General features: G+C 40.5%; 1 protein-coding gene across 6 annotated transcripts in view; it reads right to left on the reverse strand.

The window, feature by feature from the left end:
• Positions 1 to 29: 29 nt before the first annotated feature.
• The window catches only part of LOC131239385 (uncharacterized), a 30,191-nt gene continuing 7,104 nt past the window's right edge, over positions 30 to 23,116 (reverse strand). Inside the window, exons 5-10 of one of the 6 annotated variants that reach the window (XM_058237072.1) lie at positions 12,274 to 12,417; positions 10,920 to 11,076; positions 6,019 to 6,191; positions 5,366 to 5,421; positions 4,387 to 4,489; positions 30 to 511 (exon numbers count right to left, since the gene is read on the reverse strand). In XM_058237072.1, coding sequence (XP_058093055.1) covers positions 422 to 511; positions 4,387 to 4,489; positions 5,366 to 5,421; positions 6,019 to 6,191; positions 10,920 to 11,076; positions 12,274 to 12,417 — 723 coding nt within the window. In that variant the 3' untranslated portion in view covers positions 30 to 421. The other 5 variants (XM_058237075.1, XM_058237071.1, XM_058237074.1 and 2 more) reach the window with 5 other exon arrangements.

Genomic DNA, 23,116 nt, shown 5'->3' on the forward strand with positions numbered 1-23,116 from the left:
ACTGATGAAAATCCCCAAAACACCTTACAAAAACAACCCGGAAATAGAGAGGATGATATAAGAGTGTTTAGCAGAACCCTACTTGCAATGACCAAGATATCAACCTATGACTAGTTACCTAAGCAAACACAATTTTTAAAATAGGAATTAGCAACTCAAACTAGATTTCCTATTTTGAGACTACCACCAAAATTCACAATGTTTTTTGATAGCCACATGGGGCCCACATCTAGAGATGGTCCTATGATTGGAGCAGCCCATTTTCTAGTCAAACATTCTTTAGTGCATTTTATTTCCTACATGGCCATATGAACAATGAACCAGATGTGTTTCTTGAATTTGGATGCAACCAACCAATGAACAGAGCGGATCCTCTAACTGGTTCTCTTAGAAGAACAGCGCAATTGCCTCTTTCCACATATCAAATAAAATTCATTCTATTAGGAATTGTGATGCCAGCCCTCTTCAAAAGTTCGCCTGAAGCTCGCATTGCCTGGGAAATAACTTCACCCTGCTCAATACAAGTAGGAACTTGGTTAGCCTGCATTGAATAACATATGCAATTCAAACATATGAACTGCATGATGCTTGACCGAGGGTATTTATTGTATCGCCTTCAGTTTGTAAAATTAGGGCCCTGGGTTCACTAATCAGATGGGCCCCATGGTGGGAAGGACTGTGACCCTAAAATCTACCTGATAAGACGGTCCTAGACATTTGATAGTTAGCATGAAAATGGATGGTTAAGGAAATAATAATAATAAACTAATGATTCAAATTCAACAGAAAAAGTGCACTAAGCAAAAGGCCACCATCATACCAGAAAGAACATGCTCGAGCGGTTGTATACGCTTTTGTAAGGAGCCACCGGAAGATATTTTCCAGACACCACTCATATGCTAAACATTTGACTGTATGGAAAAAAGGGCATTCAATCAATGGCAGTTGTAGGTCGAATAGAAGTTGAGATGGGGACTCTCACTCACCTTTTTGCTTACATGAGGACCCTTCTTGTCTTTCAAGGATAATGCCTTGCCACTACTTCAGTTGGAAGAGGTCCTCCAATTACTAACCCCATTCATGCAACTTCTCTTCAATCGATTGTTTGTCATGTTTTAGCATGTGAGTGGTGTTTGGCATACGCATTTTGGCGGGCTCCTTAAAATTTTGTGCAGCCAACCACTTGAGCATATCATTTCCCTTTTCCAGTCCTGTGGCCTGTTTCAAGATTACCTTGATTGTGAGCCGTTCCCGTATGTGGTAGGGGAATGGCTACACAATACGCTACTTCATTGCACGGTATGCTAGAAGTAGGATCATGTGGATTGTTCCAGTGCGTACATACATGATAGAGTTATATATTCAAAATTGGGATTGTAATTTACCTATGTAATGATCTATGTCAAAATTGAAAACCCCCCATGCTTGTATTGTATTGTATTGTATATGCTTGTTATTACATAAATCAAAGAGCAAGTCTGTACATTCCAAATATAAGCTTAGATCACAACTTAATCAACAATAAGAGTGTGAACCGTAATTTTGGTCAGTAAAAATAGTGATACAGATCATAAGGGACCCATAATCCGGATTGCACAATTCGGAACAGAAAACGTGGGGGATTTAGGTAACCTTGATCTGTGTGTGCCATCATGCTTAGCAGCCTTGCCTGACACCACATGCTCTAGACCCTGACTATTTGCAAATTACCTTCCGAAAGTAGGCATGTGACAGTCGGGTTAACAATTAATATGCACCATGGGGCATCCCCCACATAGGCATGTAAGTGGTATTAGTAGAAACGGGGAATAAGATTCTAGGAAGAAAGGTAGAAGAAGGGAAGAAGAAGAGAAAGGAAAGAAGAAGAATAGAGAAGAAATTCTTAGGGCTCTATTCAACCCCCTTTCCCATACTTAAAAAGCAACTTATTGAAAATTACAAATAGGCTCTTATTAGACCACATATTACATAAAAACCCTTCTAACTATATACTCAACGCTCCCCCTCAAGCTGTGCATAGATGTCTATCATGCCCAGCTTAATAAAAACGTATTCTAATTTTGTCTTGACTGCTCCCTAGTGAGAATGCTAGCAAGCTAATTCTCAGTTGCTATAAACGGTAAGCAAAAGAGATAACTTGCTCATGAATGAAATGCCTGTAAACTTCAATGTGCTTGGTGCGATAATGATGAACTAGATTTTGTGATATGCTAATGTTGCCTTGCTATCACAAAACAGCCTCATAAGAGCATCTGCCTTGATTCCCAAATCACAAAATATAATTTTCAGCCACAATAACTCTGCTACACCATGTGCCCCAGCCATGTACTCTACTTCAGCACCAGACTTTGCAACCATAATTTGTTTCTTGCTTATCCATGTGACCAAAATTCCTCCCACAAAAGTACAGTATCCTCTAGTTGACTTTCTATCATCTACACGACTAGCCAAATCTACATCAGTGTAAGCCTTTACGCATTGATGACATGATCTGCAAACAAAAGGCCCTTCCCAGGAGATGCCTTTAAATATCTCAAGATGCTTTCAACCATCTCCAAGTGAGGAACCTGAGAAGCTTGCATAACTAAATAATCACCCTTACTGCATGCTATATCAAGTCTGGTGAGGGAAATATAGAGAAGTCGGCCAACCAACCTCTGATACATTTCTTTGTTCAATAACAACTCCCTTTCATGTTCACTCAGCTTATGATTATGATCAATAGGAGTGTCTACTACTCGAGAACCTAGCTTACCGGTCTCCTTCAGTAAGTCTAAGGTGTACTTTCTCTGAGATATAAACCTACATTCTTTAATCAAGCAACTTCTATACCTAGAAAATATTTCAGATTTCCTAGATCCTGATCTCAAATTCTTTTGCCAAAAATTCCTTCAAATTTTGAATCTCATAAGGGTCATATTTTATCACCAAAATAGCATTCATATAAACAATCAAAGCCTACTTCGCTTGCTTGTTCTTTGGGGTGTGCGTGTAGTAGTTGGACTGGGAGGTGGGACCATGTTGGCATGTGAGTGTTCCCAATGTGCCTCTGCAATAGCCGGTGTCCACGAGCCCGGGTAGAAGAATATTGATGCTTGGTGGGCAGCAAATCATAAAATTTTTGCCAATTCACATTTTAAAAGCTGACCCTGGATTGCTGGGGGAAGGCTATCATGATGATGATCAAACATTCTCACAATTCCATCAAGTTTATAATTCACATTTATTTAGATTACAGATCATTTACTAGCTCTAAGTTATAATGACCAATCTTGTGGACCACACTCGCTCATGATAAAAGATTCTATTTTAAAATTATTATTTTTTTTAAAAAAAAAGAAGAAGCATCTACATTTGGAATGCCTCAAGAGTTGGACACCCAATGAGTGGACCAGCCTGATATATGTGTAAGGTTATGGTTGGGGACACCTAATGCACCAATCGGATGTCCGATGCACTTACCAGGTTGGCACATGTACTGAGTGTGGAGAGGGTGCAGGTGGCGCTAGCAGATGTCTATTACTAGTTGAACATTAAAATATGCACTAATCACATGAAGAAAATCAGACCAGAGATACCACATTTTCCAACACTTCAGATCACAGTTTCAATCCTTCCATTGACGACTTGAAATAAGTAGCCTCATTACAGTGTTGTTTTTTCCAACAATTCTTATTTGGGATTGCTATATAGCTTTTCAAAATCAGGGGAAAAACCGGTAGAGCCATAGCATAGCTTATATTTAGAGGAACCCATCCTCAGTAATCATATGTATTCTTCTTCATTTTTATTTTTTTTTTGGAACTTGACACCAACATTCAACCTGACAGTTAGTGCATCCATCCTTTCTACCATTTTGTAGTATTATATTACAAAAAGTAGAGAGGATCAGAGTATTTATCAATCAGTAATGACCACCTACAACCAGTTGTAGGTAGCTTAACTTTCAGCCCATCTACTGGCCAACTGCCAATGGGTTGTGCAGAGGATACCCAACCAAGCAGAAGGTAGGCCCAGCCATGAAGATCACCTGACACAAGAATTAGGCCACTCCACTCATCAGGCAGGATGCATGAGTATATTGTATCAGAACATCAGCATGTCTGCTTTAGATCATCAATTGCTTTGTAGTACAGAGTACGGACCCATCTTATGATTGGTCTGCTTGATCTTTGCAACAGGTGACCTTCATAGTGCACCCACCTTCTGGACTGCTTGGATATCCTACATGGGACCCGTTGGCACTTGAAAAGATGAGTTGAAAGTTCAGCAAACCTACAGCAGCTTGCAGGTGATTGTTCCTCTTTATCAGTCAGGGTGGGCTTAAATAGTGATTGTGCTTATATCTTCCCAAAAGAAAATAGAATACAATCCATGATTACTTACCTCATTCACAGTCAAGATCTTTTGATTCTTCATAATCCATCTGCCATTACACATGACGGAATCAATGTTCTCTGTTCGCATACAATAAACGAGGCTGGAAATGCTGCACATTGCCAAAAAAAAAAACAAGTAATATCTCATGAATTTAGTCGCTCACAACTCCATAAGTACCATTTATGCACAGGTAACAGACGAGACTTGCTAACACCAAACGCACCCTCTCTAGTCTGTGCACACATTCATAAACAGCAGACATGCTAACCTGGCATGTGTGTGAGGCATCTGAACAGGGCATAAGGTGGGCCCCTCCAAAAAGATGACCCAGAACAAAAATTCGGAAGTCTACTCTTCACTCTTCAGGTGGGCCACCTCTAAGCAAGTGGATGGTTTAAAACTACAGGTGGCCCATTCCCCACCTGCGCAAACTGAAACCTAAACAGTATTGTCAAGGTATTCTGTAACAGTAACGATGGCCGTAACGGCCATCACCATTACCATTACAATACAATATCAGCCCCATATCAGACAATTAACGGGCCATTATGGGCCATTACTGCCATTACGACCCAATAACACATAATGGTAGCCACTGTTACTGTTACGGCACACCATGAGTATTGTCCAACCTTTTGGCCCAAGAATTGTATAATAGCTCACTTCTCAACCATATTTAAAATCTGGTGGACTGTTATAACTTATTTTCCAGCAAATCTGAGGATGATGGTAGGCAGCTACCATCATGATTGGTTGTTCTTAGCCGGGATGTGATTTTGTGATGTATATATGAGCCTTTGCACTCCCATAATAAAATGGCATTACCTTTCAAAGCAAAATGATGGTAGGCAGCTACTTCAACACAAGGCGCAAAATGAACATTTACCCAATTAAGAAACCATAAACTCTAATCATATTGACACAAAATGCATAAATTACTGCCACTATATTCAGCTCTGATGTTATTTCATGGGCAGACACTTACCAGTCATGTAAGGGAACCATAGACCATGAAAAGGGATTGACAATGATCATGTCAGCCTGCAAAAAGAATCAAAACATCCATCAGTTCGATTTGTTCTGATTTACGGCAGGTAAGATTTTCTTATTGTGGAAGTGATAGAAGAGAACATGATTTAAATAGATGCCAATAAGCCCTCGAAACATAAAGGATCGGACTTGAGAATAGCTGATTGAAGTGGTAACTTGGGTGCCCAGATAGTTTTAATGATATTGCTGTGGATCACATAGAATAGATGTAGATACCAAAAAAAAAAAAAAAAAAAGGAAGGTAATCAAATGTTGAGGATATGCATAATGTCCTCATGTTTTTATGCAATGGGACATACACGGTGGGCTCCACCTCATGAAGTCCCAGATCTTGCACACACGTGCGACATTGAGGTGTGAGCAGGAAGTAGGACTCTCCCTAGTAGCCATCTTATTTCTCTAAATGCAATTTAAATTTACTCCAAAACAAATTTCTCTGCTCATGAGGAGAACATTCTTTGCAATTTCAGTCACACTGTCACTTAACTCATTTTGAAAATACTAATAACAAAGAAAAAGAAGAAGATATTATTTTTTGTAGCCCTATAGGCACATGAATATCAAACGGGGCTGATTCATTTATCCAACCTTTTTCCCAATCTCAAGAGATCCAATTTCATTGTCCCATAGTACTGATTTTGCGCCATTTACTGTCACCATTTGTAGAACGGTTTCAGCAGGAACAGCAGTGGGATCGGTCGTTCCCTTTGTATGAGCTTCCCGTCCTTTGTTAACTAGTGAAGCTAGAAACATTTCATCAACTGCACACCGAACATTTAATATCATAACTATCAATTAAAGAAGATGCATAGTGAAGCCTTTAGGTTTGACAAATGCAGGTGAAGAAAAGAGAAGTAAAAAAGAAAGCAACATCAAAGCATAAACAGACTTCTTAACGTTGATCACTAGAATTTGGTTCTAGGTATATTTTTATACTTCAATGCTTATAGTAACCATATCACTTCATCTGTTGCATTTAATATGTTAACGTATGAAATTTTAAGTAGGGTTGCCCTTGCTTTGGTCTGACTTTTTAGGCCAGTGTGCTGGGGGCCTCAGCCTAATTTTTAGGCCTTACACATAAATGGGTTGAGACTGGGCCCATATCTGACAACATTTTCTAGTGAAAAGCAACAGCATTCTGATTCCAAACCCAGTTATGGTTGTCCTTGGCTGGGTCCAGGCCTAAATTCAGGCCAAAGCAAGAAACGGACTAAACCTGAGACAAGATGTCAAAAAAGCTTATGGGAATCCGATATAGTATTCTCTCTTTAGAGCCTAGAAGGGTTTTCCGTTGCGCTTGCAAGATGGAGAGAGGAAAGAGTTGTCATGAGGGTTCCTCTCAAAGTGAGAGTTTTCTCCAATGTGTTTCTTCTCATGTGTTGGCAAGGGAGAGGAGATGGGATGACTTCCCAAAAGGTTCTCACATGATAAGAGGAGGTGAGAGATGTTTATTTGTTTACCATATGAGCAATCTTCTCTTGCGTCTTTTATTCTCCTTATTTTGTTAGTTGAATAATTTACTAGTGCTTCCTCGTGGGTGTAGTCACAATGTAATGAATCATGTATATTATGTGTCACCTTTATTTATTTCCTTGTATAACCAAAATTTATGGTAGTGGTTATTTCACATTATCTTCGCATGATCAACTAAACAATAGGATGTGGATGGAGGTAGTAAGAAAAGACATGATGACCAATGGTCTAATTGAAGGTTTAGCCCTTGATTGAGTGGAATGGTGAACAGGATTTATGTAGCCGAACCCAATTAACTGGTATAAGGCTTAGATGATGATGATGATCTTTGCATGATCAATGACACACATGATCAAAGCACTTCTGCAAGTGGGAGCTTTTTGTTTCCTAGTTTTATGGACATTGAGATCCTAGCATCCCCACAACCTGAACAAGCCTTCAAATCCCTTCTCATCATCTTGATCCAAGTCCTGTTATATCTTCCTCTTAATTTTTGTTTCAAACCCTTCAATTTTAATCGCCGTTCCCTTTCTTACCTGAGCTGGCTCTGGTCTTTGTTGTGGATGACTGAACAATCTCACTCCACTCTCCATCATTTTATCGCTTATTGGGAGTTGCTTCAGTAACCTCACTCTTAATTCCATCCTTCCAAGTCCTCCCACACATACATCTCAACATCCTCATCTTTTCATCACTCAATATCTTATCATGTTGTCTTGTAACTACTCCACACTTGGGGTTATAGCATAACCAGTTGAATACTAGTTTATGAACATTTTCCCTCATCAGACAATACTCCAAGAGCACATCTCCATCTCATCCAGCCAACTCTAATTCTATTGAAAACATCGTCATCAATCTCCTCATCTTTGTGAATAATAGAGTTAAGGCAATCAATCGCTTTGAGGAATCTCTTGATTGTCATATTTTTAAATAAGGTCTTACCTTTCCAATTGTTCCTAATAAAGTTGCATTTCAAAGACTGACATGGTTACACTTATTTTAAGCCTCCGGATTCTAGACCCTTCCTCTGAAGGCCAATTTTAGCCATTACCTGAAACATGGTCCCTTGTTGTTCACTCCCCAAGTATAGGGTTGCGATGTAGTAATAAACTCGGTAAGACCGAGGTCGAATCCCAAGGGACAGAAAAACAAAAAAACAAAAAAAGCAGCAAAAAAGGAAAACAAACACAAGGCAAAGGAAACTGAGAAAGAAGATCCGCTGAGATAGCAGATCAAACAAACTCATATCAGGATCCTAAAAACTGCAGATCTGTGTCCTTCAGCACTTCAACCTGCGTAACCCACTCAATCAGGGCCTTCTTAGACTTGGAGGCCACGAACTGCGCGGAATGGGCTTCATCCCTGAAACATCTATTATTGTGCTCCTCCCAAACGAACCACCAAATAGCAAGCACCGCCATCCTCCATATCTTGGTTTTAACATTGCCGATATAAATCCCGTGCCACACTTGCAAAAGAGAATCCACCTTCTCAAGGAAGCAGAAGCTGATGTTGAAGCACCGTAAAAAGTCGGCCCAAATCTGGGAAATAAAAGAACAATGATCTAGCAAGTGATCCACTGATTCCTCCTGGCGCATGCAGCACAAGCAAATATTAGGGATAGCCATCCCTCTTTTTTTAAGATTGTCAATGGTCAGGATCTTCCTATGCCCCACCAACCAGCCAAAAACCACAACTCTGTCTTGAATGTTTATGAATTTTTTGTTACCTCTAGCAGCTATAATTGAAATTTACAAGCAGATTTTTATAAAAAATGATACTTGTGTTACAATTCCCCACTGTTACATAGCCAGGTTGATGGGGACATAAGAAGACCTACTCGGATGTACCAGAGATGGAGGCAACCACCCACATCAGCGCATCTTTCTTTGTGGATGGGAGACGAGTTCCAGATGGGGCCCGCCGGACCATTTTGAAGACCCCACATGCATTAGACGTGCATCGGGAAGACCCCACTTTAGTATGATGCATGTGGGCTGCTTAGGAGACTATTTTGGTCATAGGATTTCTATTTCATATCGATCCAACCGTTGAATCTTGTCGATCAAGCCATCAGGCCACCAGATCTTCCTGATATGGGCCCCTTGGACTCTGATCTTGCTTTCTTTATATTTCTTGTTATTTTTGAGATTTATTTGATGGTTGGGATTGATAATAAATGTTTTAGTTTTCTTATTTTGGATTATAAACCGCTTTACTTAAGTGAATAGCATAATTGTAATTATGTTGAATTTTAATTCCGATTTTTTAAATTATAAAACCACAAGGGGAGTGGAGTTTTAGTGGAGACTTGAGAAGGGAAAAAAAAGCCCTCTTGTGTGAAGGAATTTTCCTCATTGTTTTCTAAGGTTTTTTTAGAAAAAAAAAAACCCATTCCAATTGAATTGTGCAAGGGTACAAACTTGTTTAGTGGTGGATTCCCCAAGGTACATCCTTCCTCCTCATCTTCGAAAGGTATTTTTCTTCTTACATCATTCATCTCTCTTCTTTGAAAGGTATTCTTCTTCTTCTTCTATTGTCTTCCCATTACAACCTTCTAAACCCTATATATTCAATTTTCCATTTTTTCCAATTTCTAAAAACCCTAATTCCAAAATTCTCAATTCCTATGAACCATAATTTTCTTAATTTCATATTTTTCTCTTTCCTGACCCTAATCATAAAACCTACAAATTTGTAAATTGAGTGTAGAATGTATCTATGCTAAATTAGAAGTTATATCCTTCCATCGATCCTAGTTTTAATTGATTTATGTGATTTCTTAGCATGCGGGCATGTGATTTAGGTTAAATCAGATTTTATTTCTTATTATTTACTCTTAATTAATTGGTAGGTTAGCATCTTTTGTTAATTGAATTACTTTATGGACTCCACGTTGCATGCTAGCATTAAATCATGTGTCCTGCATCACAAGTATTGGCAGAAAATTATAAGAAAATAAAGTTTTCATAGTTTTTCATTTTCTACAAGAACAATTCTACAACTTCAATGATGATCAAAACCATAGTTAAAAGAGAAACAACGAGTAGCATAGAACAAATGGCACAAACAAACGACCATTGTCACCATCCCAGGAGTTTCTTACCTCCTAATGATGTAAAACTGTCACATTTATCCTGCTACTGAACTCAAATATCAATACGAATTTCTAGTTTCACTCAATTTAACACCATCAAGCATGATTCTATCCATTGGCATGGATCACATATTCCACACGAGACCTGATGCTTATTCATTTGTTCAAACAAAACAACAGGTTCAATTGAAACTCCTCAGTGATCCTCTTATCACTTCAACAAGATTCAGCATGTTAAAATGCTGAGGCTGACAACTAATGACAGTACCATCTAATTCCATACAAAACTAGTAGAGACATTTGAGTGAAGAGGATCAGACGTCCTCTGTACAACAGGCAAGAATGTGGCACACATGCAAGATCCAAGCCATTCATCGGTTGGTGCCCAGTGTGTGAGCGAATCAGACCCAAAAATCAGGTATTTCACATGTTTACAATCAAAGGAACAGTCTAAATAAAATGACCAATAATTCAAATTCAACATAATGTGTGACCCACCTAATCAGCATTTGGGCTTTTTTTGGGCCAGTTCATGTTCAGAGCAGGGCCCACCTGATGAATGGCCTGGATCATCAAGATGTGAGCCACATTTGCATGTGTATGGAAAGAGGATTCTCAATCAACGTCTTATGAATATCCTTGGCACTTCTTAAAGGAAGATGTTTATAGTAATGGTGCAAATGATGTAAATTCAATGAAATTATACTGTGTACACCTGTTTAGGAAGTTTAGGCAAAAGCCATTCTACAAGACAGTCATCTATTAATTCTAGAATGCATTTTTTTTCACTTTGATGTTTCTACAGGAAGACGAAACTCTCTGAGAAAAGATTTGGTAGTCCATTTAGCACCAAACCAAATGGATTTGTAATGCTGAAAAGGCAAGACCATGAAATCGAGATCTAAGAACAAACCAATGCTCATCCTATTATTTGATGGAGCTCCATCTGTACCCAAGGAGATGCAAATTCCAGACTCAAGCATCTCCTTTATGGGAGCAAAGCCTAGCATGCGCATTGCAGCAGCAGGACAATGGGAAACTTTCACACCAGCTCTTGAAAGAAAACCAATCTGTTAACAAAGCTGGCAGTTAATATAATGGCATAGGATACAAAATACAATAAAGAAACAAGATGTCTAAGTAACATGATATATGAGAGATTTCACCAGGTTTCCTAAGACCACAAACTATATAGATATGTGAAAACAATGAAATGACAGTGCCAGCAAAGAGAAAATAAGAAATGGAAGACCAGTGTTTGTATTCTATACATTTTGAATATTCAGGGCATATTTGGAAGATCAGTTGAACTGAATCACAATTCATTTGGTAAGTAGTACAGAAAATAACCAAAGTGCAGTAGCACCATACGATTCATAATGTCGACCAACTTGAGTTGAGATTCATCCATGTCAAGTTGCACATGCAATGATCGTAAGGGCTATTTGGAGCCCAGTCCCTCACCATGAAAGGGGTGTGGCTCACTCCACTTCGGCCATCTAGCCTTTACTGAAATTAGTTATTGCAATTCAGCTCAGGTAAACATCTAAATGCAACTTTAGAGCAGATTGGGGTCTTGGCCTAGATGTATCATGTGTATACATTCATTGTATAAGAGATGATTGTAAGTGCATCATTTTCATTGAATAGAAGCCAATATGGAATATGGGAGAAGGATTTAACTCAATTAACATACATCAGAGTTCAGATTTGTTGAAGAGGCATGCTACTTTAAAATAAATAAATAAATAAAAACAGAAAAAAAAAAAAAAAAACATTGAGGCATGCCTGTTAATTAAAATTAAAAGAGTAAAAAATAAACTAAGCACAAAGAAATTAGTGCCTAGGAACAATATAGCTTTCTCTTTAGCCATTATAAATAAGAAATTCTGAAGCAATTCACACAAGGACACAAGGACAGATTGAAGAGGCGATTTGCAGCAAGCACCAACATGACACATGCGTAGCATCGGGAAAATGCATTGAATTGGTGCCACCGTGAACACGCCTGATCCAAAAAACAGGATGATCCATTGATCAGGTCATGTACAACAAACTAACCATCCATTTTTTGTCATACATGCAGACCAGCCTAATTTTGTCAGGGCAAGTTCACAGTGGCCCGCACGTGATGAGTGGTCTGCATCTCATACAATTGTCGCACCAGTCACCTGTTCAATTTGTGCTAACACAAATGGCCCCAGCACTTCTCATCATAAACTAAAGGTAGCTCAAGCCTAACAAGAACAGTCAGTCTCTAAGATCACCTCAGCATCATTGACCCAAACAGAATGAACTGCTAACAAATTACTCTGTAGAAGCCCTATTTTCTCCAAGTATGCCACTGTTCCATGATTAACTTCTCTAGTCCTCATCACGTGTTGATTCTCGTAAGCTATCTCTGCAACATGCTAGACAATACCGAAAGATTAATCCATGAAAATCAGCGGTTCAATTTTTTTATAACGGAATTGTACAAATACATTAGGTCTAGAAAGTATTCAAAGAATGAAGAAAAAGTACAACTAAATCCAGCATTCTTGAAAACATAGCATTCCACAGACACTTCAAAAATAAAATCAATGTCCCACACATCTAATTTAAAATCTGCAAATAGCGAAATGTTGCATGTGAAGATGAGTGTAGTGATGCAAAATGTTTAGCAAAGATGAATGTACTTCCTAATTCCTAAAGATTTTCCAATTCTTAACTTGTATCTCTAAATGCATTCATTCTTTCCAACAATCAAGCATGAATTATCCAATAGGACAAGAAACATAAACCTTTAAGCAACTGAGGAAAAGATTGCCTTTCAACCATGTAAGATGATGAGTTGACATACTGGGATTACTGAAGCAGCAGTAAGAAACGTGCTTAGATCCACTAGGAATGAAACTTGCTGACTTAGAGTTGACACTGATGATTTTGAAGGACTGACAGAAAGTCAATTGCGCTAATTCTAAGAAATCTTTTGACATGACTCCAATTTAGTGGTCCACAACTAGGGACTTCAGGGCTTCATTTGGAAGATATTAGGCACCCTTTATGCATGTGAAAATGCATGGTTGCTATTCGTGTCTAAAAACAAAATAAAAATAAAAAAATAAAAAAATCAGTAAATTGACCACGATATCTCATCAAGGTCAATCAGAATCCTGGCAGTGTTTTAAGATGCCAAGGAGGTTTTTAAACTAGAAAACGAAAAAGGTAAAAATAAATGAAAAGGGGAGCCGGGTCGCGGACAATTACATGGCCAAGATGGATCAGAAAAGGCCCGGTCGACGACAGAAGTGATCCAGACCATCGAACCTTAAATCGGGCGTATCTTGCAATCCGGAATGAGTTATCTGACGTAAAATATATGATTTTGGGGTAGAACGAGCTACTGAAGCCAACCAACCCCGCTACGCCGGGTTGCGCAGCCCGGAATTGCGAAAAACCCCTGGATTGACGGTCGTTTCCCTGTTTTAATTTCGTTTTTACTATAAATAGTAAGTTTTAGTTTGATTATAACTCTTCATCCGTCGGGCTTTAGGAGTTGCGCCCAACGTGAAAAGAGCTTAGAATAATTAGGAGAACGGTTTGGTGAAGCCAAATAGGACACTTACTATTTTTGGCCGAAAACCTTGCGCACTAGTAGACATCACGACCGTCTATAAATAGTAAGTTTACTATTTATAGTAAGTCGCGGATTCTAAGAGTTTGAGTTGTAGTTTGCTTCTAATTTCTTTCCCATTGCTTGGTAGCCCTATTTAAAGGGTTGTGAACTCGTTTTTATTCATCAATTAATCAATTTCGAATTTATTAGAATTTATTTCTATTTTCTGCTTTCTTTTCCTCGTGGATTCGAGAAGTCTCTGTGAGGAGTCCAGAGAAGCTCCGTGGATTCGGAGTAGTTATCCTCATCACGTTCATCCCTGCGTTAATTGGTATCAGAGCGAGGATTCCCCTCGGGCCGATGGCAAACAACGAAGGTATGAATCAAAATCCTGTGGACGGTGATCCAGGGATTCGTTATCTTTTGGAAAGAATGGAAGCTTTCCACCGGGAGAGTCAGTTGACCATGCAAGGGCTGCAGGCAACTCTCGACCGTCTTGCAGATGCGCTACTTCCGCCCCGAGCCCTAGGCGGTGCTCCACCACCCATGGTTGCTGTACGACACAACCCCGATTTTCGTAGAGCACTACCAGTGGCAAACCGTAGGGCTACACCAGATGATTCAAGTTCTAGCGACGAGGACCTTAATGAGGGTTTTGCGCGACGACCAATCCATGGAGGTGATCATCTAGATCGTGCTGAAAGAGACTATCGAGGTAAGGCTGAACTTCCTAGTTTTAACGGTTTATTACGTATAGAAGATTTTCTCGATTGGCTAGCCGAAGTAGAGAGATATTTTGATTACATGGACGTGCCAGATCATAAAAAGGTAAAATTGGTAGCGTTTAAATTAAAATCTGGTGCTTCTGCATGGTGGGAACAATTACAACTCTCACGAGCCCGCCAGAACAAGGCGCCCATCTCATCATGGCCACGGATGAGACGTCTTCTTCGATCTCGATTTCTCCCCAGTGATTATGAGCAGATATTATTCCAGCAATATCAAAATTGCAGGCAAGGAAATCGAACAGTCACAGATTATACTGAAGAATTCCAACGGCTGGCTACACGAAACGATCTGTCAGAATCTGAGTCACAGAAGGTGGCGCGATTTATAGGTGGGTTGCGACCGACAATTCAGGACCGAGTTCAGATGTACCCAGTCGGGACTGTGGATGAAGCAGTTCAATTGGCGGGTAGGGCAGAAACACAACTTGCAAGAGCTCCTGCTCGTCCATATCCTTCAACTCGACCCCCCATGACGGGTCCCACGCAGGATCCAGTGCTGCCACGAGGAAAAGACCTAGTACCTCAACTTCCTACAACCGCAAACCGTGATACGGGGAGCGGCTCATCCAGGCCTCAACGTGCAGCACCTACAACAGCGAGTCCGAGTAGGATTCCAAATCCTTATGCTCGGCCAAGGTCGAACAATTGTTACCGCTGTGGCCAACCAGGCCACTTATCAAACACTTGTCCTCAACGTCCCGCAGCACACTTGACTATAAATGAAGGGGGCACTGAAGATGAGGCCGTAGAGGAAGACCATCGCTTTGATGAACATGAACAAATCACTGAAGAAATAGCAGGTGGCGATGAAATGACGGGCGAGGATCATGGCGAATTTCTAGTTGTGAGGCGATTGCTGTATGCCCCACGAAAGGAATTACATCCACAACGACACAATATATTTCGAACTCGGTGCACCGTCAATGGAAAGGTCTGTGATGTAATCATAGACAGTGGTAGTAGCGAGAACATCGTTTCAAGAGTGATGGTGGACAAGTTGCGGCTACCAACGATGAAACATCCTTCCCCGTACTCAATTGGCTGGATAAAAAAGGTGAATGAGACCAAGGTAACTGAACAATGCACTATCTCTTTTTCAATTGGCAAAAATTATAAAGATCAAATACTTTGTGACGTGGTCGATATGGAAGCTTGTCATATGTTACTCGGTCGACCTTGGCAGTCGGACCGTGATGCGACCCATCGGGGACGAGATAATGTTTACGTATTCGTCAAGGATAGTTGAAAAATAATCCTTGCCCCTATGGCACCAGAGAACCACCCTGAAGCCTCTAAAGTGGAGGGGAGTTCCCTCTTGACCATTCGGGATTTTATGGAAGAATCCAAGGAAACCGGCGAGGTATACGCTGTAGTGGTGAAGGGCGAGGAAGAGGAACCCTTAAACATCCCTCCAAGTTTAAGACTGTTGCTAAACGAATTCAAAGAAGTCTGGCCTGAGGATTTACCTGATGGATTGCCCCCCATGAGGGACATCCAACATCACATAGACCTCGTCCCTGGGGCTAGCCTGCCCAATCGCCCTCATTATCGGATGAGTCCGAAGGAGTGTGAGATACTTCAGGGGCAAGTGGAGGAATTGATCCGTAAGGGTCTCTTGAGAGAGAGCATGAGCCCATGTGTCGTACCAGCATTATTAACGCCAAAAAAAAGATGGAAGCTGGCGCATGTGTGTCGACAGCCGAGCAATCAACAAAATTACCATCAAATATCGGTTCCCAATACCACGGTTGGACGACATGCTCGATATGTTAGAAGGGGCCAAGGTGTTCTCTAAACTAGATCTAAGGAGCGGGTACCATCAGATTCGTATTCGACCCGGTGATGAGTGGAAAACGGTATTCAAGACCAAGGAAGGGTTGTATGAGTGGCTGGTCATGCCCTTCGGCCTACCAAACACACCAAGTACTTTTATGCGTTTGATGAATCAAGTTCTAAAACTGTTCACTGGCAGATTTGTGGTAGTATATTTTGATGACATATTGATATATAGCCAGGATGAGGCGGAGCACAGGAAACATCTCAAGTAAGTGCTATAGGTCCTACAACTTAACAAGTTGTACCTCAACTTGAAGAAGTGTAGTTTTTTAACTGGCAGCCTATTGTTTCTAGGATTTGTTATAACGTCCACAGACATTCGTGTATACGATGAAAAGGTGCGAGCTATTAGGGAATGGTCGATCCCGACAAACATTTATGAGGTGAGGAGTTTTCACGGGTTGGCGACTTTCTATCGTTGATTTGTGCGAGATTTTAGCACCATAGTCGCGCCTATAACAGATTACATGTAAAAAGGACCGTTCCAGTGGACTGATAAAGCTGATAAAAACTTTCATGAGACCAAACATCGTTTGTCTACAACACCGGTCTTGGTGCTTCCTAATTTTGACAAATTATTTGAGGTTGAGTGTGATGCTTCATATGTTGGAATTGGAGTATTATCACAGGAAGGCAGGCCGGTAGCCTTCTACAGCGAGAAGCTCAGCGAAGCCCGAAAGAAGTCGTCGACTTATGAGCTTGAATTGTACGCAGTTGTACAGACGCTGCGACATTGGTGGCATTATCTGATTCAAAGAAAATTTGTTTTGTACACTGACCATCAAGCATTAAAGTTTATTAATAGTCAGACTAACGTGAATCGTGTGCATGCTTTAGATGGGTTGCGTTTTACAGGAATTCACGTTCGCTCACAAATTAGGGTTGCAGAACAAGGTGGCGATGCACTTAGCCGTCGTGCATCATTACTAGTTACAATGAGCAACGAAGTAGTCGGCTTCGACTATCTCAAGGAGTCAGTATGCCGAGGATGAGGACTTCAAAGATTCTTGGATGAAGTGTCGAGAAGTCACCCCGGTGACCTTCATATACAGACGATTTTCTCTTCAAAGGGAATCGATTGTGCATCCCCAAAGTTCTCTCGAGGGAGCAGATTATTCAGAGCTACATGGAGGTGGCCTTGGTGGACACAGGCGAGACAAGACGCGAGCTCTTGTGGAAGAGCTGTATTATTGGCCGCAACTTAGTACGTGATGTGGGAAAAGCCGTACAACGTTGTCATGTTTGTCGAGACCTCCAAGGGGCGATCTCATAATACGGGCCTCACCCCGTTACCTGTTTCTGACGGTCCTTGGGAGGATTTATCAATGGACTTCGTGCTTGGTTTCCCACGAACACAACGTGGCATGGATTCGGTGTTCGTGGTGGTAGATCGTTTCTCTAAGATGGCGCAGTTTATCCGATGCAATTAGACCCTCGATGCAACACACGTGTCTAATTTATTTTTCATGTATGTCGGACGGCTTGACGGGGTCAGCAAGACCATGACTTCCGATCGTGACACGAAGTTCATTAGCCACTTTTGGCGGACTTTATGGAATCGATTCGATACACGACTTCAATTCAAGTGCTTACCACCCTGATGGGCAGTTTCAAGTTGTGAATCGCACGTTGGGAAACCTCCTTCGCCGTATTTCAGGAGAAAACCGAAGCGATGGGATTTGGCCTTGTCTCAAGCGAGTTTGCATTCAACAACATGGTGAACCGCTCAACAGGGAGATCACCATTCCAGTTATATACGGACGAGTGCCTCGCCACACACTTGACTTGGTCCCTCCGCCCAAGCACCTGTGCACGAGCATTGCAGCAGAACTATGGCCGATAAGATCATGGGCATCCATGCGAAAGTCATACCAAGCTACATGCCTCGAACGAGAAGTACAAGGAACAAGCGGACAAGCATCGGCGACAAAAAGTGTTCGAGGTGGGCGACCGCGTTATGGTCCATCTGCGCAAAGAGAGATTTCCGACGGGACGTACAACAAGTTGAAAAATAAGAAGATTGGACCCGTCCCAATCATCCGAAAGATTAATGATAACGCTTATATTGTTGATCTTCCAGGATGACATGGCAATCTCACGGACTTTCAATGTCGCGGACCTAACCGAGTATCATGAACTGAGCATGACGAGAACTCGAGGACGAGTTCTTTTGAAGTGGAGGAGACTGATGTCGAGCGGGTCGTAGACAATTTCATGGCCAAGATGGATCAGAAAAGGTCCGGTCGACGAAAGATGTGATCTGAACCGTTGAACCATAGATCGGGCGTATCTCATAATCCAGAATGAGTTATCGGGCGTAAAATATATGATTTTGGGGTAGAATGAGCCACTTTAGCCAACCAACCCAGCTAGCTGGGTTGCGTAAGCCAGATTTGCAAAATACTCCTGAATCGACAGTCGTTTGCTATTTTAATTCCGTTTTTACTATAAATAGTAAGTTTTAGTTTGATTATAACTCTTCATCCGTCGGGCTTTAGGAGTTGCGCCCAACATGAAAAGAGCTTAGAATAATTAGGAGAACGGTTTGGTGAAGCTAAATAGGACACTTACTATTTTTGGCCGAAAGCCTTGCGCACTAGTAGACATCATGACCATCTATAACTAGTAAGTTTATTATCTATAGTAAGTTGCGAATTCTAGGAGTTTTAGTTGTAGTTTGCTTCTGATTTCTCTCACATTGCTTGGTAGCCCTATTTAAAGGGTTGTGAACTCGTTTTTATTCATGAATTAATCAATTTCGAATTTATTAGAATTTATTTCTATTTTCTGCTTTCTTTTCCTCGTGGATTCCAGAATCCTGGCAGTGTTTTAAGATGCCAAGGAGGTTTTTAAACTAGAAAACGAAAAAGGTAAAAATAAATGAAAAGGGGAGCCGGATACAAGTAAATCTTTCTTCGTACAGGCTGTAGTGTCTTCGAATGTCTGTCAGGTCTGTTCGTCTGTAACTCTGCATGGTTCCCAATTCAACATGTAGAAGAGAAATAACCAGAAATTTGCAGCAAATAGGAAAAATAATAAGAGCAATTTTTCTTACTTCAAATAAGATGAATATCGCACTAAGGGCCTGTTTGGTTTTCCCAGATACAAGTAATCGGCCTGCATTGAAGTAATGATTGCTGTTTTACATGTATTTGTAATGATTGGTGATATTTCGGTTGACTACAATCGGTCATTTGTTTTCTACAATCTTTTGAGTGTATTGTTGACCAAATCACCAGCCTCGTGTTTGGTGTGAAGGTGTATTACAAGCATCACACCGGCTGGGTTGTTATGGTGTCCACCACCTCAGCCCGGTTCACACAGCCCTGTGTTTGGTGCCCCGCCTTCTGTGCATGTATCATCCATGCGGTCATGGTCAATCGTTGTTTTTGGAAACAGATTAGCTGATCAACAGCTGAACAACAGCCGTGAAGACGGTAGGTAATAGCCTTTCAGCAAGATATTTTCTTCATAGCCTGAAAACCAGAGCGGGAACGATGGTTAGCCGTGAAGACGGTAGTTGATAGCGAGAGGGACGAGTGTTTCTGGTAGGGGAGAGGGACGCCAGCCCGTTGGATAGGTGTGGATCTTACCTTCTTCAGGTGGGTTTGTCACTCGGTGGGGTCTCGCTGGGTATGGAGAGGTACGAGCGTTTTTGTACGATGAAATATATACAATAAGGAGAGGTGTAATATAAGTGGCTACAGTGGACGGTGTCCCGCGGACCACAATGGCATTTTCAGACTGACTTGAGGGCGTCAGAGATTTACCCTCAAGTACCTGCACTTGGTCAGGATACGCCGTCTGCTTCTACCGCCTTTTCAGTCCAACTGCAGCGCCCTTTTTAAATTCGTTTAAATACCATTAAAAACAAACAATGGTGAAAAGTCATTATTACCCTTTGCAGGCCGATTACTTGTATCTAGGAAAACCAAACAAGCCCTAATTGTAGTGATAATCACACATTCACACCAAATGGTTTTGAGAAATCAGTTAGAATTACTACCAAGAAAATCAGAATGTTTCAACTTCATAACATAAAGAACGTCCAACATATTCTCTTAAAACCACAACAACGCTCGTCCCTCTCACTATCAACTACCGTCTTCACGGCCAACCATCGTTCCCTCTCTGGTTTTCAGGCTGTGAAGAAAATATCTTGCTGAAAGGCTATCAAATACCGTCTTCATGGCTGCGTATTCGGAAGGAAATAGACTACAGAGGTAACGCCATATCCTGCTGTTGATCAGCCAATCCGTTTCCAAAAACAACGATTGACCATGACTGCATGGATGATACATGCACAGAAGGCGGGGCACCAAACACAAGGCTGTGTGAACCGGGCTGAGGTGGTGGACACCATAACAACCCAGCCGGTGTGATGCTTGTAATACACCTTCAAACCAAACACAAGGCAGGTGATTTGGTCAACAGTACACTCAAAAGATTGTAGAAAACAAACGATCGACTGTAGTCAACCGAAATATCACCAATCATTATAAATACATGTAAAACAGCAATCATTACTTCAATGCAGGAGGATTACTTGTATCTGGGAAAACCAAACAGGCCCTAAAGAAAACAGCTCTGACATAAAATAAACCCCAACCATTAATGACACTTAATTTCAGCCATTGATTTTTCCAAACTAAATCATCATCATCATCAGCTAATCCTTATTCTAACTAGTTAGAGTTGGCTACATGAATCCTGTTCTCGCTATTTCACTCTATCAAGGACCAAATCCTCAATTAAACCATAGGTCATCAAACCTATTTAGCCTAATTAAGTACAATGCTTTCAAACTTTCTTAAAGAAACTCCCAATATTACCCTATAGCTGACAAAATCCATTTCTTGAACTTCCATAACTAAACCAGGAAAGTATTGTTAGAAAGCATCCTTTCATTGATCAACTAATCTGTTGAGTAATGATAGATTCGACTAGTCCAGCTTCTAAAAGAGGAATCAACTGTTCCTTTCTCTTCTAATTACTGAGGCCCGGACATATTCTACCATCTCTCTTCTAAAATCGATAAAATAAGAGGGGGGAAAAAGCTCCCACAATTCTAGATATGCTCCTCGACTCTTTCTTGTATTCTTGTATTTTTGACAATGCGAACAGCTAAATGGTAGCATGAGCTCCAATATATGCATTGGCTTGACCTAAGTAATGCAGATGTGTTTTGGTGTTGATGTATTATGTCAACATTGGTTTTATGTTGTCTCAAGCATATAAATAAGTTAGGAAACTTTTGAATGGAGGGAGCACAACCTTACCAGAAAGGACATTTCATCAAATCATAGAAGTGATTTTTTATATATATATCTTTTCTTGCTGAGGAAATCCTATATGTATATATATACATACATACATGTTTTATGAAATATCTGAAAGATCCAAAGAAGTACAGATGGTTTATTTATCACCAAGTAGAGATGAATACTATATGGTAGCAGCGGGAAATTCTTTGGCGTTGAATTGAGGTATTCAGGAAGAACAAGTTGTTCTAGCTCGCTACCGTCAAGAATTTCTGACTATTGCATGGGAACAGATTCATTTCGAAGCATTTTTCCCTTCCAATATTTTTCTATTATGCTTCTCTCATTCCTTCTATCGAGCATAAGGATGGAAATCATGCTTTGATGAGTTATACATATATAGGCATTCAGATTTGAAAATCTCAGTCAAGTTCTATAAAACTTTGGGAGAGAGTGATGGAGCAAAGACTAAGGCATGAGATTAATGTATCAGATAACCAGTCTGGTTTTATGCTTTGGAGGTCTACCACTGAAGCTATTTTCCTACTTAGACAATTGATGGAGAAATACGAGAAGAAAAAATATCTCCACATGGTCTTTTATTGACTTAGAGAAAGCATACGATAGCGTCCCTAGAGAGTTAATGTAGTGGGTGTTGGTAAAGAAAGGAGTTTCAAGATGATATATTGATGTGATTAGGGATGTGTATGAGGTAAAGGTAACAAATGTGAGGATCGCCAGTGGAGAGAAAAGTTGAGTTCCCAATCACTATAGGCTTGCACTAGGGGTCAGCATTGAGCTCATACCTTTTCCCATTGGTTATAGATGACTTAACAAGGAATTTTCAGGAAGAGATCCCTAGAGAGTTAATGTAGTGGGTGTTGGTAAAGAAAGGAGTTTCAAGATGATATATTGATGTGATTAGGGATGTGTATGAGAGAAAGGTAACAAATGTGAGGATCGCCAGTGTAGAGAAAAGTTGAGTTCCCAATAACTATAGGCTTGCACTAGGGGTCAGCATTGAGCTCGTACCTTTTCCCATTGGTTATAGATGACTTAACAAGGAATTTTCAGGAAGAGATCCCATGGTTTATGTTGTTTGCAAATGACATAGTTCCAATGAACAAAAGGGAGCGAGAAAACACAAAGCTAGATGTATGGAGGGATTCTTTAGAATCTAAAGGACTTAAAATTAGTTGGACTAAAATAGAGTATATAGATTGCGATTTTAGTAACAATAGGAGTGCAAACGAGGAATTAGGTAAGATTGCTGGCCAAGAAGTTTCCCCAAATGACCCATTTAGATGCCTTGGGTTAATAATTCATTAGAGGGGAGAGATTGACAAGGATGTTGCCCATAGAATTCAAGCTAGGTGGAAGAAATGGAGATGTTCCTCTAAAGTTGTGAGTGATCATCGTGTACCACTCAAACTGAAAGGGAAATTTTATAGGCTAGCTATAAGACCAGCATCTCTTTATGAGAGAGAATGTTGAACAGACAAGGAACAACATGTTCAGAGGATGAGTATAGTTGAAAGGAGGATGTTGAGATGGATGAGTGGTAAGACAGGGAATGATAGAATTAGAAATGAATGCATTCAAGGGAACTTAAGAGTAGCACCAATAG

This window comes from Magnolia sinica, chromosome 3 (assembly GCF_029962835.1).
Source record: "Magnolia sinica isolate HGM2019 chromosome 3, MsV1, whole genome shotgun sequence".
NCBI classification, from domain to species: domain Eukaryota; kingdom Viridiplantae; phylum Streptophyta; class Magnoliopsida; order Magnoliales; family Magnoliaceae; genus Magnolia; species Magnolia sinica.